The 20075-nt window shown below is 41.7% G+C and overlaps 1 protein-coding gene across 1 annotated transcript in view; it reads right to left on the reverse strand.

Annotated features, from left to right (window-relative positions):
- Nucleotides 1–20075, reverse strand: part of zbtb16a (zinc finger and BTB domain containing 16a) — a 135473-nt gene that overhangs the window by 42860 nt on the left and 72538 nt on the right. Inside the window, exon 3 of the mRNA XM_085173684.1 lies at nucleotides 10425–10511. Within this exon, the coding sequence (XP_085029810.1) occupies nucleotides 10425–10511 (87 nt within the window). The remainder of the gene's footprint in view (nucleotides 1–10424; nucleotides 10512–20075) is intronic.

A 20075-nucleotide genomic window follows, 5' to 3' on the forward strand; every position in this document is an offset into this window, starting at 1 on the left:
CCAAAATGACCCATCAGAGATTGACGGGGGTTAAGCTCCCATAATCAATATGACACCGCTAAGTGCCCTTTGATTGAGCTGCACGTAGTGTAAAAGGACATTTCTGTGTGCCTGGCTGCTCTTGCCACCAAGAAACGCAGCATTTGTCCAAAGCTAAACGGTCTTCTGAATGTCATTGTCACGGGTACATTAACTTTTATATGAGTCTGAGAGACAGACTTGGAGTGAGGATGAACGGCCATTTTCATTAGAGTGGCTGCTTCTTGCCATTAAGGGTGCTGTCAGATGGACAGGGACAGAAATGGTTTGCATGGAGTGCACAGGCAAAGTCTGGAGATTTCATTCCTTCTCATAAGATGTACCACAAGGAGCTGGAGTGATGAAGGCAGTGGCTAAATTTGCCGGTGTGAAACCCCGTGTCACTAGGCAACTGGATCTGATGGCTCCTTTGTTTGGGGTGAAAGGTTGGAAGCACTCGTACTAATCTCCTTGCTTCACAATTAACGAACACAGGAGAGCTGCTCAAACCTCTTCCCGCTCTCAAACAACAACAACAAAAAGAAAAGGCTTGAAAGACTCTTCTATTGTCCCTCCTTCTCAGTCCCTGCTCCCCCCCCCCCCCCCACACCTCTCTCCACGCTAATCGAAAGGTATTTGCACTGTAAATTAAAATGGCCCTCGCGCGTTGCTGTTTTAACACTGACGCGCTCTCCTAAGATGTCCACAAACAGTTCCAATCTAATTACAAAGGGAGATTTACTTCAAATAACTCTGTGGACAAAAGAGGCCTGGCTATTGTTGACGTTGGGCCACTGTTCCACATCTCTTTCTCTCTTTCACTCTCTTGGGTGAATCCTTTTATATTCAAAGTCCTCGCCTTGCCAAGGTTAAAATGCGATGGGATATCTGAAAGTAGGGAACCTCCTAACAAAAGCGGGCTTTTAATTCTCTGGATGGCAAAGGCCTTCGTTGATTTCCACTGTTCTGTCTCTTTCCTTATCTATCCGTTTTTTCCCCTTAACCAAGCAGATCTTGAACAAAGCCGCAGCGGCTGACATGCAAATGTAACAGGGAGAATGGCAGCGTCCAAGGGAGTTAAGATTGTCCGACAACGGGACATGCTCACTGGGGTTGCATTGTGACGTACGGCCAAGACGCATCCTCGGGGTCGAACGAGGGAAGAAGGGGATGGTGGATATTGGCTGGCCAGATTTGCAGCGTGTCCTGCTGACTTCCATTTTATGGGCCGTGAATCGCAGAGCCCTCTGGGAGTCTATAATCCGCCCCCACTGCCCACCCTCCCTCTGCCCATACCACATCATTTTATTGGTCTCTCTGGATGTGTGGCTGCTGTCCGTGGTTTACAATGATCCATCCATGTGGGGATTCTCTCGCAGCTAGACTGTTGCACCACTATGGACATCCCAATTTGCTACTGGATCCCACCCACCTATATTCCCCTTATAAGAATACTACCTCCCTGTCTGACATGCTGTTGTCCCATGGTTTCCTGTGGTGATGCCTCAATGCGACTGTGCCCACCATGACATTAAGCCTCGGCACTGAAGCTCTGCAGTGCAGGGGCCCAGTTGGGTATTTGTCAATGAATGAAGCTGGGTGCAGGGAAATGTAGCAGTGCCAACTCTCATTCACACATTTTATCTCATTTACACACAAGCCACACATCCTCTATTCACATAAGTGTTACGCACAGCGCCCTATGATCGTGGCGGATGATTACTACCGGGTGCTGGTCACACTGCAGCCCTGCTCAGTATCCATCAGCCAAAGAGAGGATCTTCCTCCGCCTGGAAAAACTCATTTAGATCTTATCTGAGGAAAAATTTGTTTGCTGAGGGAGAGGGAGGAGGTTAGTAGCAGAAGTGACTGTAGTCTAGGCTAGTGCTGCTTGATTTAATTTAGCAACCGATAGTGTCTCTGACCACTTGTACTCTTCTTATTTTGGAAGGTGGGAGAGACTGAGTGCCAAGGAGGGGGAGATCGAGGAACGCAGCGAGAAAGAGGTATTTGTTTACGGGTGCACTGGTAAAGTGAACTGTGGGGCCTTAAATGATCAGCTTAGAGACGTTTTGATGGTAAATAGAGCTGGGCGAACAAAGAGTGAACACAGATCCAAAAGATGAGGACATCCTCAGTGAATATAGCTACACAGAAACTTAATTATCTGTTAATTATCTGAATAATTATCTGAAGAAAAAGCCAATAAACAAATATATCTGAGTTTGTTTGTTTTTTTACTAAACTAGCAATATGGAAAACTCTTTATAAATATCTTTATACATATCATAGACTAAAATAAATTAAAATAAATAAAAAATACCCTCCACTCATCTATATGACCCTCCATCAAACACCACAGCATTTTGTTGCAGTACAATCAACATTGTGTCCCTGGGAGTCATGCTGCTGGCCTGCCATGGTGAATATGGCACCTGATAGCCACTGTGACCCAAAATGCCTTGCGTGAGCTGTCTCGCCAGCCGCGCACAGATAGACAGACGGATAATCTGCTGCAGACCATGGACAGCTTGCTCAATTATGAGTGGAACGCTGGAAAAAAAACAAACCCCAAGCATTAGCATGGTGCTAATCAGCATTTTGACTCACCAGATGACACAGACAGGAAGCTCAACATGCCAGCATTTTGTGATCAGTAGTCATAATGCTAATGCACATCTGCCCTTTGACGAAGAGCCGCACTAAACTGAAATGACTCATAAACACTCTTATTGGGTCTGCTTGGTGATCATTTCATTTAAATAGCAAACAATGGCTAAGAGAGATCAGAAGGTTGAGTGCGAAACCATCCACGCTTGCAGCGTCCATGGAGGTTGCCTGCTTGTTTCCTGTATGCGCCTGTTTGTCAGCGGTGTAGCAGCACATGTGTAGCACTGCCTGCATCGGCTGGAAGAATATTTGCTTTGCTTATTGCCACACTAATGCTCACTGACAACTTAATAACATCACAATTAACTAAATGCTAAACAGATGCCAGTGCTGGACTAATGTGATTGAGACAATCGGCACTTTTGACGTGACCCCTGTGTAGCGCTGCCATTGGCCTAATTTGCTTGAGTGACACGGCTGGACTGTGTATGTGTGTCTGTGTGTTTGAGTGTGTCTTTCTGTATCTGGAGTAAATGATTGCAAGGCCACCAGTGTGAACAATTTACTAGGAAAAAAAAAAGATAAGAAAGAAAAGAAACAATGTGGCTTAAAAGCGCTCCTTCTCTCTGACCATCATATCCTTGTTATACTCCCCCCACCTCTCTCTCTCTCCTCCTATCCTCACTCCCTCCCTTTCCAGCACACTCTATCCAGCCAAACTATTTCTGGCTTGAGAAAAGAAAGTGTTTACTCTGCGGCCGGGGCCTGCTGGAATCACGCTGTGTTCCCACTGGCTAAACTCACTATTGCCACTCCATGGTTTGCATATTTTCCCTGTATTACAAGACGTTAAAAAAAGGACAGAGGGAGATAAAAAAGAAAAAGAGAAAGAAGGAAAGTGAAAAGAATAAGAGCCTCCCCCTCCTATTATGCGTGGATTTTCTCTGGTGCTGCCGTGTCTGTATGTGTGTTTGTGTGTGGGGACACATACAGATGATTCATGTATAAACAGGAACACCGACAGTCGGACAACAAATTCTTCTGAGGCCTGTGGACTCCAAACTAATTTCTACACAAGTCACATGGGAGATCCAGTCCCTGTTGTTTCTGGTGCTACTCGCAGTTCAAGCTGAATAACAGGCGACTGTTCGTACTGAATGTAGCCCTAATTTGGCACTTGAATGTGCTGATTCCAGTGCAAATTACAAAGTGTGCATTTGTGAATATATGGCCCGAATGAGCTGCAGGGCTTGTAAAATGAATCCGCAGTAGTAAAATCTAATTTAATTTGAATTTATTGCTTGTTTTTTCTTGTTTGGGAGACACTTTCTGTGTGCGCATCTCATGACCTTTTACTTTTCAGCAACACTTTAATCATGTGGAATGGGAGTGCGGTGGGGTTATCAATAGAATAGGTACACAAGTTATGGTGGAGATCAAACAATCCCATGAAAAAAAAAAAAGTGAGATAAAGATAGCTAAAGTAAAGACATCGAAACAGATCGAGTGAAAAGCAGCAGCTCAGAGCTGAGAATAATCGCGTACAGACCAAAAGGGAGCGGCTTTACTGGAAATGCAAACTGAAAATGACACGTTGGAAGTGGTCGTGTTTAAATGAGCACAACAGTTTCACCATGTGATATTATGGTGTGGAACAAAATCCAAATTAAAATAGCTTTGGAAAAAGCCTACAGCTGATCACAAAGAGGAAATGATACTGTATACAGCACTGATGGACCGCTACAGCTTTTCTGCCAGATACACTGGCTGATTGTAGCCAAATGTTTTTGGCACAGCCTGGGATATTCGAAAAACCACATTACCAGTGTAACAGCAAAATTTGAAGCTCATGCTGATGTTGACATAATTGTTTTACACGAAATAAAATAAGCTGCCCTCTATGCCTGTATATGTTTCCAGTGGCAAAGAGGATGCACCTGCTTGTAATGTTAATTTGCATTGTGAAGAAAAAGAAGTCTCTGAAAGAAACAATACTGACTGAGTAGGCTACAGTCTGGCATAACACCAAGTGAAATCTCTATATGGTTTTCTTTTTAACATTTTGGAGGCTACCTACATGGTTTCAAATTTGCTTGCACAACAGCCCGACCACATTAAAAAAAAAAGAATAAACATTTTGTAAGAAATATGAAAATGCCAGCTAGATATTATGAAATCTTTGCTTGACATTTTTCAGGGTTAAAATTAGCAGTGCAGCAACTGCTACTGCTGTAGCAGTCACTACTGATGTCTGAAACAGATTTACTGCTTATGTCTGAACTGTCTTAATATGTCAGTCACCCATGGAGCAATATGAATAACAAAGTTCATACAAAAAGTGTTATTTAGAAACTTTGATTAAATGAATGAGTCATTGAGATTTGTGGGTTTTTTTTTAAATAATTCCTACCTGCCAAACACAGCTTAAAAATAGGAGTTTGTGATTGCTCCACATCATGTCGCTACCTGCTTCCTATCAATCACCTGACAGCCACCTGATAAAAGTTTTCAACATAAAAAAGCATGTCTATGTGTTACGTTTGCTTGGAAGCTGGTTAACATCGCAAGATTTTGACTTGTGAAAGATTTGCGTTTCCATATGCTGCATAAGACCTGTCAGTGGATTACCAAAATAAATGGCAGCAGGGGTTTTTTGTTAAAGATAAGAGTTCCATGAAAGCCTGACAGATGATGCTCTTTGCCTACAAATGCCACGAAGCGAGTCCCAGTTTAGAAAGAGACCGACTCTGATGCAATAGCATCCAGTTTGGAGACAAAAATTAGCCATCGGTGGACGTAATACAACTCACAAGTGGATTCATCTCCTGAGCACTGACATTCCTGGATTTGTGTGAATGTGCGTGTATTTCACAACACAGCCAAGCAGGCAATAGTTTGTGTTTTGTATCTGTACATGTGGATTTGCACAAGTTCAACCACATGATGTTTTGATGCTACATCCCCTGGCATCCAGCCCCCACACCCACTTACACACACATGCAAAAAAGCTTGCCAATGTTGACAATTCAGGAATGCCTTAGCAGCCTCCAAACTGTCACATGGTTTTGGATGATGACTTGCCAAATTTAGGGTCACATAAGACTCGAGTAAGGATAGAGGTGTGCGCATGGGCAGCTGTTTAATAAGGCATGGACAGACAAAGTGAGAAAGAGACAGAGGTTGAGTCAGACTGCAGCTGATCAGGCCAGCAGAAGAGATGCCACAATGGTTCCCATTCAAAGCAGCAAGAAAAAGCCACAGTTTCAGAGGCCAAATATTGTCATCAGAGAACATTAGCCAAGGGCTGAAGCACTGCCAAGAGGCAGGCGGAGATCAAAACTGGCTTCGATGGCCCTCAGTAACCCCCTGCTTCCACCACATGCACTCTCTAATATTTTGTGTCTTGGCTACTGTACACTGATTTTTGTATACATTTCTCCACATTGGCTTTCAAGTTCAAACTGATTTGCTTTTTCTTTTCTATTCTTCTCGTTTAAAATTAGCATTGAATTACAACAATCACCATCTCAAACCATTGCAGCACAGCATTAAGAGAGTCAGAGTCTTTTTCACTTAATATAAATCCAAACGCACCAAAATTCTAGGGCTGAAGGACGTTAACAGAACTAAATTAATAAAATAATACATTTTAAAAATGTCTGAAGAAAAAAAAAATCCTTTAGCACAGACGTTCCCAAAGTGTGGGAACGTCTGTGCCCACACTTTGGGAACGTCCCCCCCCTGCAATGCAGAGCCATTGCAGGGGGGGGCGCGGCATGAAAAGGGAAAAAAAAACAAAACAATGCTTGCACGGGCGCCCACAGAAACGCAAAGCAGGAGATGAAGCATAGCTGAATATGTTTCCAAACCAACTTCATTCTAAGCCAAAGACTAGAAAATATGGTGAAGCATATCTTCCCTTTGGTTTCACCTGCACAAGTGCCGAGGTAGGTCTCCCTGCAGGATTGGGTTTCCCTTCCTTGGAAGCAGTGCTGGGATATTTAAATCATGGACAAACAGTTTCCCACATTCTTGATTTGTAGTTCACAAACACTTGTTGTAAGGACTAACTACTCCTGACATTTTGGAGATGTTAGCTCTTTATACAGTAAAGTTACAGTGGGATACAAATAATATCAGGCTGATCCTGCCACAATTTGTTCCCCCGGTTCAAATCACGGACAAACAGCATCCAACAGTTGTTTATGTTTTTGAACCCATTTTGCAGAGGGATTTTTTGAAAAATGTATTGATAGCAATGTTGAATATTATTACACAGGAAAAAAAACAACTACATGTAAAATAATTACACCGTGACGCCTCTGCCTTTCTAAATGGAGGGACAGTAACTGCGTGTATATGTAAGCGTGTAAAACCTGCAGATAGTCAGATTAACAGTATTTCGTCTCTATCTGCCATTCTGCAATTCATCTCATGTAAACAATAACGTGGCGCGCAGCGTGACGTGAAAAAATGCACATACCTTTGACGTTGCCTGAGGAACTCTGTATTCCTCGTGGTAAACGCAAAAAAGGAGTTTTAAAAAATCTCCGTTCTCGGTGATTCGAAACGCTGTTTACGTGTGGACGAAACAGCTGCGTTTTCAAAAATACCCGTGTAGGTGTGGACGTAGCGTAAAAGACTTAGTAGTTTATTTCCTTACTACCTGTCATTTATTGCAGATTACTTGTATTTGCTTAATTGTTTACTAAATATTTGAGGTGTGAAATACACCGCAATGGAGAAAAATATGGGTGTGTGGGTTGGAGAATGTGTTCGTGCGTGCGTGCGTGCGAGGGGGGCGCGAACATTTTTCTTGCAAAACAAGGGGGGCCCAGCAAAAAAAGTGTGGGAACCACTGCTTTAGCATATCTTACAGGCAAGCCATAAAAGTATAGCATTCTGGTATGGATCCTGATTGATCATTTCCAAACAGTTAAAAGAAAAGCTTAAAGATGTTACTGACTTCTATCAGGTGCTGCTTGTCTGATGAGTACCTTATGAATGTTACATTTTGGGACTCCAGCTCTATACTGTAGCATCTCGTGTATTCTTGCCTTTTCTAGGAACTTTTAAAACTGGATATATATAGAGCTCTCCTGAATACAAGAAGAACTCTTGTAATACAAGTCAGAGAAAACACTTTTTTACGTCTCTCATTCTGTCACTGTGGACCAACTTGCTAAACGCTGTCAACCTGGACATGACTAATTAACCTTTGAATGTCATTATATGCATATGAAATCAGCAATCACACTAGAAACACAAGGAAACAATGTACATATGTAGTAGAAATTACAACAGGGAACTACAATTAACCTTTTTGTGCCCAAATTAACTAATTTATTCTTGACTGAGTCTGATGTCAAATGCAGATATACGTCATTTGCATTGACAAGACTCATAGAAATTCATGCTAAAAGAAAAGAAGGGGGGGGGGGGTGCTTTTAGAACAGGGATGTCAAAGGTCAGGTGTTCAAATTCAGTGCAGTGTGTTCCATAATGTAAGTTATACTGGCTAGCAGAGTATAAGGAAAGAGAAAGTGAAACTGAAAATCAGAGGGTGCAGTTAAACCGGCTCATCATTTCACCAGAGCCGATTTTCCACACTCTTATTCCGCGCAGAGGTCCAGCACATGGATGATTACTATACTATTACTGGTGCTGCTGCTCCAGTTGTCTGGCTGGAAGAAACGTCTGGCTCGAGCTGCGGCTGCCCCCCCGCAACCCCTTCCATTCGTTCCAGACTGGAATGCCTATATTTAGAGTGCTCCTTTCCGCTGTTATGGCTGTTGAATCATTAGCCTCGTTTAACCCTTCTTTACTTCCAATGGGCTGATTGGCTGAGGGCATGCCCCTTAGGAGTAGTTCTCCCCACCGCCACCAATTCCTGACTACACTGCCCCACCTTCTCCTGTCAAATGTTGAGGAGGTCCCTGCATGTGTGTGTGTGTGGCAGAGCAAAGAAAAAGTAGAGCCACTCGAAGGGAGCTTCTACTGGGAGCTTGGGGGTCACGGCTTCAGATGAAGGACAAAACACAAGATGATAATGATAAAGTGTGGCTATTTTTGAGATCCGCTTCTGGTCCCAGTGTGCTAGCAGCACTCTCGTCTCTCATTTCCTTTTGTTTGACAAATCTGAGTAAGGCTGACATGGTCAGGTTGATTGGTTTATTGGTAATCCCTTCCCCTTTCATTCAATGCACCCATTAGGCCAAAGTGTCTACATGTAGAAAAGACAGCAAAATCTGCTGAGCAGATTGCCATAAAATCCACTGAGCACATTCAGAGAGGCTGCAGCCAATGGACATTTTTTCCATTTTTGTACTTCATGAGTTTTCCTGTAACAATGCCCTTAGCATATAATGTCCTCTAACAACTCAATTATCACAGACAAATTCCTGCTTTGGCATAAAACCTGCTGTTGACATTTATGTGGACAACATGCCACAACACACAGCTACACCATATTTAACACAAAGCGCACACTTATTCACAGGGTTTAAATCTAATAAAGGCTGAGTGTAAAATAATCAGAAACAATTTAAGTACTGCTTTCTAAGTTATGAAGCATATACTGACAGACATGAGTCAAAGCTAACCTCTTTGCACCACTGCTTTTTTTTTGTTTTTAGCTGCAAATTAGTCCTCCATATCCGTCGTGAGTAATATTATGCGCCAATATTTTCCAACAACCCTCAAATTAGCAGCTGTGAGGCACTCGAGGATGGGGTCTAATTATTATGGACCTGGAGTGGTTTTCTAAAATGTTTTGAATATCTGGACAAAAAACCCCCCATGAAATTAAAAAAAATAAATAAACAAACAAAGACCTCACATTCATCCGAGCACGATGCACGCTGCATGATGCTCAAGGCGCATCATGTCCAAAACAAAGTGGAGGTAATTCGTGACAATCCAGCTTCCAGATTAAAGAGTTCATCACTAGCAGTAAAACCATTTTGGGCCATCACACATCTGCTGAAGGGGGATTTACTTCTTCCCATTTACATCTTGGCACCTACATCATCCCCGTCTTGCCATCTTCATAGCTGAGCACTGATAAACAACTTTGGCCTGCCAAGTTTTCGCGGTTTGTTGATTACTGTTGGGTCTGTCTTGATTTAGGGCAAGTAGGACTAATCCAAGATGATGTGAACTATCCTATCTCTCAATCCATGGCTCCAGTTAGCCAGAGATGGCTGGAAGAGGGTTCGTCCACACGAATGCTTTTTGGTTTGAAACAGTCGAAATAGTTTCTCAGAAACAATTCAACCTTATTATGGCCTTATTTCTTTTAACCACTGCTGTTCTACCTAGGCAGTATCTTCCAACAACCCTCTGCTTCATGTTTACACACACATGACAAAGGTGTAAATGTGATGTTCCCTTATATGCGTCTTAGTATAGACGGGGATTATTTCTGAGACTGTGCTAAAAAATGATCATCTAGAAAAAGACTGTTTTTACCTGTGAAGGCTGAATGAGCATCTAAACACACCTCACCATGACATGCATGCAGATTTGTGAAAATACACAATAAATAGACAGGGAGTGTGAATCACGAGGATCAGAAAATTCAACGTGATCTCAGTTTTTCTCATTTTTTAAATTTGATCTGATTACTTGACTTCCTTCTTCTCTCGCCATTTAAAAAGAATTTCACTCCCTCCGCGAATTACCATGGAGAACACAATCAGCTGGAGCTTTCAGGACAAAAATCAAGCAGAGAAGCTCATAATCTTTCTGTTTATGTGCACGGTCATGATGACATGTCTGCGTGTGTGCGTTCATACCGGTGTGGATCTGCCGGTGAGCCTCCAGGGATTCTTCTGTCTGGAACTGGGCGCCACACTGGTCACAAACGATGGCCTTCTCGCCAGCTGGACAAGAGACAGAAAGTGGATGCTTATTACACACACTGAAAAAATATGTATATGAACTGGTGAGGGGGAAACAGGGTTAAAGCTCAGATGAGACAAATTAAAGAAATACATTTCACTCAAAACTCTGACCTGTTTATTTACTCTTATATTTTTTTTGTTGCTTTACACTTAAACACATTAAGATATGTCAGCAATGTAAAAGCTTTGTGTTGTCCACCAGGGAGCACTTTATTCCAGTAATTAATTAAAAGATTTCCCAATTATGTTTGACCATATATTTGCTAATATACTAATAAAAGGTATTTCAACTAGTAAAACATTAATAACTGGCCTGAGAAAGCATTGGTAAGGCTCAAATAATCAGGTTTTAAGTTTACTGAGGAAGTGGAGAGGACTTGAATGAATGAATATTGGTTTAAACTTATTTTAATTACATTCACCTTGATGCATATCCTGTGAGAGAATTACTTAGTTTCTTTTTCAGGTTACAAATGATATCTATATGATTTGGCTATAGATGCTGAAAAATGACTGATAATGTTTTTTTTCACATTATTCTATAAAGACCTGACTGTCATTATTTCAGCCTGTCTTTTTTTTTTTCAGAATTTAGATTCATATTTTTTCCACATCTGATTGATTAATGAGCGGATTGTACAATATAATTAAGCCTGCAGTACAATTAGCGCTATAACTTGATGAGTCAATCTATCCACTTTCACAATGGTCAGCTTCTGGTCCAAATTTAATGAATATGCAACAGAAGATGTCATATCCTTTTCTGACTAATGTAGTCTAATTTCCCCCCCAAAATTCAAACAGTAAAAGAAAAAAAAGAAAAGAAAAGAAAGCGAGCCCAGCATCTGTGACCAACACATCCTCATTTCTAAAATTAAGTTGATTGCCAGCGATTGTCGAAACTGCAACACTAGCGTCCAAAGCAGCAAAACCACTGACAGAACCCATATTTGGAGGAGAGAGGTGAGGTGGTGGCTGGATCATACGGTTTGAGTAGGGTTAGAGAAACATAATGGTTCTTGTGAAATAGAGCCTTTCACAGCCATATGCTCAAAAGGCAAACTCTCCCATCTGTAACAAGCTTACTCTAAGTTTTCCTGGTTACAAATCCCACCCAGGGGCCTTTCTGAAAAAGATGGACATTCCATGTGCGAGGTCACTGACAGAGATGACAATCATTTTAACCTTTTAAAAAAATCAGCTACTATTGTTGTTTTTCTTTTGAGGTCAGTCCTTTTTTTAGCATATTTATGTATACTTTATTGATCCCCATGGGGAAATTTCTCTCTGCATTTAACCTCACTCAGTGAAGCAGTGGGCAGCCACCAATCTAGCATCCAGGGAGCAGTGTGGAGGGACGGTACCTTGCTCAGGGGTACCCCAGGGTAGCTGTTCAGGGGATTCAAACCCCTGACATTCCAATCATGGGGCCACCAATCTACCTACTGAGCTATCCCTGCCATTACATTACATTACATTAGAAACATGGCTAACAGTCCATGTTTAGGTTTAACACATTGATGAAACTGTCATTGTAACTGTCATACATCAATTATCGTAACAGCTAACTTACGTATCAACAGTGGTTGTGCATACACATACAAATCGCATTGGCTTAGTAGACACACCTGCCATTAACTTGAAGTAGGCTATTAACTCAAAATCATAAAGTTGTTGTCATGTGCTCTTGCACTTTTGTTGCTCCGCGCTGTTAATTCAAGCAGATCAAGTAAGTAGCCCTTGAGCCGTAGTCTAAATTATCATGTTCACCTACACTTTGTGAATGTGTACAACCGTTTACAACAACTTAAAAAAAAAAAAGGAAAGAAAAAAAAGCAGGAAGCTGGCATGTCCACATCCAGTGTTTTGTTGAAGGGCAAATCAGATCAGGCTCCGGCAAATTAATTTTTATTGCTTGGCAATGAGCACCATACATGCAACACACTTTTCACATGCACACACACGCAGTTTAACATCTGGATGTTGTGTGTACAGAATGACTCTACGTGTGTGTGGGTGTGTGCCTGTTTCCAGTGCAAGCACAGAGCAATCTCTACTGACTAGACCTTGGTTTGTTCTTGGCACAGCCTCCTGGGTTACGACACCTCCAGAGAGAGAAAGAGAACACAATGAAAACAGGAAGCCAATTCTTAGATGACAGAAAAAAAAAGTCAGGGAAAGATGGCTTATGTGGTTTTGCAACCACAGTGACATTAGGGAACGGCCTGTACTGTAATAAACCCTAAAAAAAAAAAGGAGAAATAACACGGACCGTACACGACAGAGTGTGCCTGCCAGAACATGCTTATGCAACAAGTTATGCAAAAGATGGTACACTGAGCGTGACAAGATCATAAGCCACTGTAATGCGACCTATAAACGCTGGCATATCCTGCATTCATCTGCAGCATCACAAGATATATTTCCATTTAACTACTTGTGACTAAAGAGAGTGAGCCGCGGAGCAATGTCTTCTTTAATTGGCTGCATATTCAAGAGGTGTAATTTGCTGTTTGAGCGTATGGTGCGCTGGTGTCGAATGCACAGATGAGCATATGGCCGAATTAGCCGGCAAAAGCATCCACTTAACCTTTGAGGAATAAGACATGTAGTGGAGGTGTAGACAGAACACTCCCCACCCCCCCCCAAACACCCCCACTGATGTCCCTGATTTGCATTAATCGGATAGCGCCTCTTTTGCTTCTTTAACTTCTGATTCATTATCATGGAAACTGTAATTATTATTTTTACAGGCTGCGGTTGCTCTGTTAACCTTCCTTGGACTTTTTCCTCTATTGATTTGAGCTCATCAATTGCCCTTGCAGCGAGCAACTGAGACAATTTTATGAAGGCAACTTCTGACTCCAATTCTATCATATGCTGTTGAGAGTCTAAACAGAGCTCAAAGTAAATGCACATTCACGTTTTTACATTAGATATAGAAGCCTGTCCACCACATGCATGCATTACATTAGTTATCGTCATTTCAATTGAGGTCTTAGGTTTTAAATGTGGATTTTCTTCCAGGTAGCAACGAGGCTAAATTAAGTTCCCTCATCTAAGAAGTAAGATAAGTAAGTAAGCGACACAGTTTCAGTTTACAAACTCCCTACATTCATTACCAGGTGCCCCTCAAAGGCCAATGGGCTTCTCAGATGCCATCAGACCAAAGTGTGATTGTGCGCTGCAGCTTCCAGATGGGAGTATGTGTAACTGTGCTGCTGTAGATCTACTGTAAAACATGTTATTTCATAGGAAATGTGAAATGTGGTGTTCACTGATGTCTGCGAGGTAGTCAGCTTTACACTTGCATAGTAACCAGTAAGTAACGATTTCGCCTGAGAGACAGTGGTGCAGCACTATAACCACTCTTCTGGGAGGCCAAGAGGCGTGTGCTAAATGGTCCAGGGATAGGATTTTAGTGCAGGGCATGCCCCTGCTTGTGGCACAAGGACATAAATTGTCAGGAAATGCCTGCATGGTGCCTTGCTTCAAGGAGAATGGACTTGTGCGAGGTCAATGTAGGGCAAAGGGGGGTGGAAAAGTGGAAGCACAAGAATCCAGGGTACACACCGCCAGGCAGCCACCCAGCCAGATGACCGTCACTCTAGTTAGCCAGCTGAGTGCTAACGGGGGGCCCCTCCACTTGGTAACAGCCTCCATTAGCCATTTTTGGTGCCAAATTAAAGTGATAAATCTTGAGGCCCCCTTTGATCACAAGAGAGTGAACTTGTTAGTTAGAGGGAGAAGGGAGCTGGGATAGAGGAGACACACACTGTTACCCTTGTGATTTGTGTCCTAAAATAATAAACTACTGCCTTACCAGGGGGGCCCATTCAAATCCTCACTGTAGAGTCTAAAGAAAAATTCTTTTACCACTGAAATGATCTTGAGCTTTAAGTTAATTGAGTCATATTTTAATTCTCACAAAACTAACAAAAATGATGGCATCGTAGAGAAGCTCAACGGGGAACATGTAAATGAATGAGCACTCACAAAATAACATGATGTAAATAGTTATCTGTCAGAAAATCTAAAAGATGAAAAGAGGAAGAAAAAAATAAAGGAATCTCCAAATGCCTAATCTGCTGTTAGCGGGGACTCCCATGTTACTTTTCCACAGATTCAGGCTTTAGCTGACATAATAAAAGTTGCACAACGCGTGATGGGTTGGTGTGTGTGTGTACATGTGTGTTGGGAGATGGGGCTAGAGTGGTGATCAGGTGCCACATGCCGCTGAAGCCACTTCCTTTTTCACTTCTCTTTTGTCAATATTGCACAACTGCTGTTGCAGAGCAGTTTGGCTCAGTTATTTCATAATAAAATACAGTAAAAGAGAACAAGAGAACAGAGCTCCGTGCCCAACAAGTAAGCATCCTACAGTGCCCGGCAGAAAATACTAAAGTAATGGTTCCACATACACTATACGCCTAATCCATCTTATCCCACAGATAAAGGAGACTTCCCTTCAGGTAGTGCTTTGTTTTCCAATAACCTCTTGGTATGCTGGGCACATTAAATTGGCTATTGTTTCTGTAAATGCATATTCTAGTTAGAGGAATGTACAGGCTGAAAACCGTGCCATTTTATTTCAATGTATTCTTTCTTGCTGGTGCATTACTGGGTATTTAAGGTGTCTTTGTCCTTTGCTGAGGAGGTTAAGTTAGAGCCCACCTTCTATTAGATTGATATTTTAGATGGTCAAGAGCACTGGGTAAAAATATATTTTTATTTAAAAAAACAAAAATAACAAAAAACTGAAAATCAAGTTGGGCCCAACATGAAAGTCAAGTCAAGGAAAAAAAACAAAAAACAGTGCTACTAAATCAATAACCTATATATATATATATATATATATATATATATATATATATATATATTTATATATGAAAGAGTTTATCTGTATCTCAAAAACCTTTTTTCAAGCAAGCACGTGCAAAAACACACAAAAAGTAAACATCCTGAGTCGGCTTAATGTTCCCATAATGCTTGCAAAAACAATTTCACAAATCTTCTCATTCATATTTTTCTTCACTGTTTCTCTGTTGTGTTCTACACTTTAAAATTGTGGTTACCGTTGTGCCTAGTTGACTGTAGGTACTTAAGGGTGTTTCACTTACAGTAAACTTAGTGGTTATGGGTTTCCGTAGCAGTGACACGGTCGTCATCGCATGTAGATGTGTTGAAGACCGTGGATAAGCCCACAGCCTTTCCAAGAAAGCGATGGTGCGTTCCCTTGCCTGTAATTTCCCCTGACATGCTAAGTGCTCATTCTCCAATTTCCCTAAATAATGTGGTGATGGTGTAATGTTTTATTTGCTATTACACGCATTCCATGTGAGCATGAAATCTGAGTCTAATATGAAAACCATCGTTCTCTTATGATGCTGAGGAGGAGGAAAGTTACCCCACTGCCCATCTGGGTATTTATGGGTGTGATTAACGTATTTGGGTACAGCAGCACACACACAACACACATCACCACGCTCGCATCATCTAGTTCAGCAATGTGATCTCATAATGCCACCATTCAGAAGCTCTTCTCATTCAAAAGAATTTGTTAGACACAGAAAGGCCTTGTTTGTTTGGGCTGATAGTTCTGTTTTTCCTGCAGCAGCAGAGGAGCTTTTTGTTTTTGTTTTTTAAAAAAAACTACATTCCCACACTTGACACTTACTTGTTGTCCCAACCCACTTTCACAGGTAGATCATATATGCTAAGATTGCAACAGATGGCCCCCCCTTTGGGGATCGCAGTCTAAACAGAATCTTTCATCAAAGACAGTCACAGAATTAAACATAAGAGTTAGAGAGTCTGTCTGTGCTCATAGCAATGTACGGAAAAAAAAACAAAAAAACAAAAAACTAGGCCACAATGTTGATACCAGAGTTTAACATTTCATCCTGTATGGGAGATAAAGAAACAAATATTTTTCTTCTGTAACAACCACTGGCCATTTTGTAACGCGATGAAGCCATCAATCTGCCCGTTGCAACACATGAAACAGTTTATCTATTTTTTTCTTTCTTAACTAAATAGAAAAACAGGATTAAACGAGCAAGTGTTTAAAAATCGGCAAAGTCATGCCAAGTCCATCTGTTTCCTGCAACACAGTCATGACAATATCTTGTCAAAAGGCCTTACATGACCACTTGCATGAGTTGGCATGACACTATTTAGCATACACACAGACAGACGCACACAACACATACTTAACAGTTTAACAATGGAGCTGTGCACAGAGAGTTCTGTACAATCCATTACATGTAGCAACAGACAACTAAAACAAAGCCACAATAAACAAACTGTTCAGCTATGAATAATTTACCAGATGTCTTTTTTAACTTGACTGCAGTAAACACAGTAGTATCAGCAGTTGTATTAATAGTGCAGACTTGCAAAAAAATAGCCTAACCTGTGGTAATTGTACACACATTGGTCACCGCATGCGCAAATTATATCAACACTTGTTAACGTCTCCTTTCAAATTAGAGGTGTCACTGAGCAGGAAAAGACATGGCTACATCCCTGGAAAACAATAGAAGAGATGGTGCACACTAGGTCGAGTGTAAGAGGCTGCAGTCTGTTGCAACAACCCCCCTTTAAGAATTTTGAGCCAACTGGGAATCCCTATACTCCCGCACTGATGGATTGCATGGAAGCCTGTAGAGAGCGATCTGCACACAGAATCCAGCTCGTCCAATTTGCATACGCGCCAGCCTCGCTGTGCATGCCACGTTACAAAAATTTGGTGATGGGCAACCAGCTGAAGCACTACCAAAATGCACTGTGTGTCAGCAGCTATGACTTCGCTTTTGGCATGCACTGCCGTGTGCAAGGGTGACAACGGAGATAATATACCAAGCTTCGTGTTAGCTAGGCATGTAACAATTTTGGAGTTCCCTGACTTTACACCACATTTCTCTAAACTTTATCGTGGTTTTACTGACTTTAAAGGGCAACAGTTATGCTTAGACAATAGCATGTTTGTCAGACTTTGTGAAACTACCTTCTAATTTGAGCATTTTGTTTTTCAGCTTACCACAACTATAATAGTTTATTGAAAATGTCAAAGGAACATGTTCAGGTTTTCTCAAGTTTTAATATGAAAATGATCTGCAGGATTCTAACGACAGAAGCTTAATCTGGAAATCTATTTTGTATGCTCTGTTAAGCAGGTATTGCCATCCGGCCTAAAAAGGTGTCTCAAGTAAAAATTCCCCATTAGAACACACATAGAACTGACCACAGTGACCTGAAAAAGTTAGGTTAGACATTAAAAGCCCACTGAGACGTTGCAGTGCCCAGAAATTCTTCTAGGATGGATACCCCCCCCCCCCCCCCACACACACACACACACACACAAACAAAAATAGCTGTAGGAAAGCTAACTTGACGTGACATAATCTTACACATGATTTTTCACCCACTTTAATCCCCCTGTGCAACATTTGTTTGCATGACATACTTTTCTGTATGCGCACATATTTCTGCTGGAAGTGTCTGAAGGATCTTTTCTCAAGAGTCAGAGAGGCTAAATGGGAAATTAAAAAGGCTAATTACAGTGTATATGTCGATGGCCGGCCAATATCACACTCGGTGGGTTTTTTTAGCAGTGTAAACAGGGCAGGCGAGAGAGCAGAGAGGCAGATTAGGGAGGCAGAATGTGTGTGTGTGTGTGACAGAGGGAGGGAGGCAGACAAGCACAGTCACCAACAAAAACATAGCCTGGCTGTTCACTGAGCCTACATAAATGGCTTACGTAAGAAAGTACTCTCAGTACCAAAAAACAGCAAAAATCCATAAACACACACAGACAGCCCCATTCGCCCCTCCCCCCACTCCCGCACACACACACATAAACACATTCATACGCACATATTGGTCTCACCACACTTCCGAGGACTTACATTTATTATCACAACCACAAAAAAATATTTCTGCTGTGTATTTTTAGATTTACACTGTTAATCTTAACCTTTAAAAATAAACCGAAACGTTGGCCAAAATGACAAAATATCAACAAGAAAAAAAAAGAAGGAGATTTATTTGCAGCATCTAAAACTCAATCTGGTTCTCACACACACGCACAAATAGCACAACAAGTATACACGCATTCATGGGAACACACACAGACGCAGTATGCTGTCAGAACAATGAGTACAGACACCACACGCTCTCTCATCCCCCACTCCCTCCCTTGCACCCTCTACCTTCAGCGTTATAACGAGCTCTGCTGTACAGTTTTATTTACACCAACCTCTTATCAGCAGTACAGCAGCACACAGGCTGCCAATTGGAGAGGACAGGCCACAGTACTGCCTGTACCCTGTAGTGGAGTAGGTGTATATCGCCATGCCCCCAGCACGTTTTTATCAAAGCTTGGAAAAAGTCTGGGCTTGCGCCAGGCTGCCTCTCAAAATAATAAAACACACTCACACGCAGGCACACAGAAACAGGATGAGTTGGCAATAATGCACCACGACTACAAGCACAACAGTACACAGGTCACACAGCACGAGTACAGCTAAAAGGGGTTTAAGTCCTTTTAACAATCTTTTTCAGATGCAGGCATTATGCTACATAAATATTAAATATGAAGGCCTCGAGGTGAAAAAGACGTAAACACAAAAATTGTAAAATTGCCATCACTTACAGTACAGTCAGAACTGAAACCCTGAGTTTTGCAGATGATGTGATTCTGTTTGCCTCATCAAACATGATTAACAGCATGCACTGGGGCAGTTTGCAGGCATATGTGAAGCAGCATGGAGGACGTTCTCCACCCTCTCCACCTTCACGTTTAGTTTTTTGAAAATAATGGATTGCTCCTTCTGGGTTGAGTTGCCTTAAATGCTGGAATTTGCAAATCTCTAATGTAGAGCGTGAGATCGACTGATGGACTGGTAGTCATGGCAGGTGATGTGCTCCACAGAGAGCCGAGTAGAAGAGCAAAACTTTGGTTTCACCTATGAGGACGTGACAGCTCCCATAAAGGAACGCTAATCCAATTGTAGCAGAGTGGCAAAGTACTAAAGTTAGGACAGAAATGCCATTAGCTAGATAAACTTGCAGATTCATGGGCTATATGGCCTAAATTACCCTCAAGTCTTGAAGCCCTCTTGTTTGCTAATGGGACAAATAAGAAGTGTGGAATCTGTACGGGACATGAGGAGACAAATAGCTATAGTAGTAAAAGGAACTGATATGGTGTAATTACAAAGTGTACCTAGCAAAAACCAAGTAGCTGTACACGGAAAAACTTAATGTCCTAGTAGATGATATTGCACTACCCATAAAACATGCACTGGTTCTCACAAGTATCAAACAGACTTACACAGGCAGAAATGACTTTATGGTGTGAGCAAACATGGCAATATAGATAAGACGAGATATTCTATGGGAGGTGGAGGGGTAGACAAGCCATCAAAAGCGCAAAAGCGAACATGTTTGCTCTCGATGATATTGTTATCGACGGAAAGGAAAAAGAAATCAAAGGGAAGCGAGAGGGAGAGAAAAAGGAAGCAGATGAAGACAGAGAAT

Source organism: Neolamprologus multifasciatus, chromosome 10 (assembly GCF_963576455.1).
Source record: "Neolamprologus multifasciatus chromosome 10, fNeoMul1.2, whole genome shotgun sequence".
NCBI lineage: Eukaryota > Metazoa > Chordata > Actinopteri > Cichliformes > Cichlidae > Neolamprologus > Neolamprologus multifasciatus.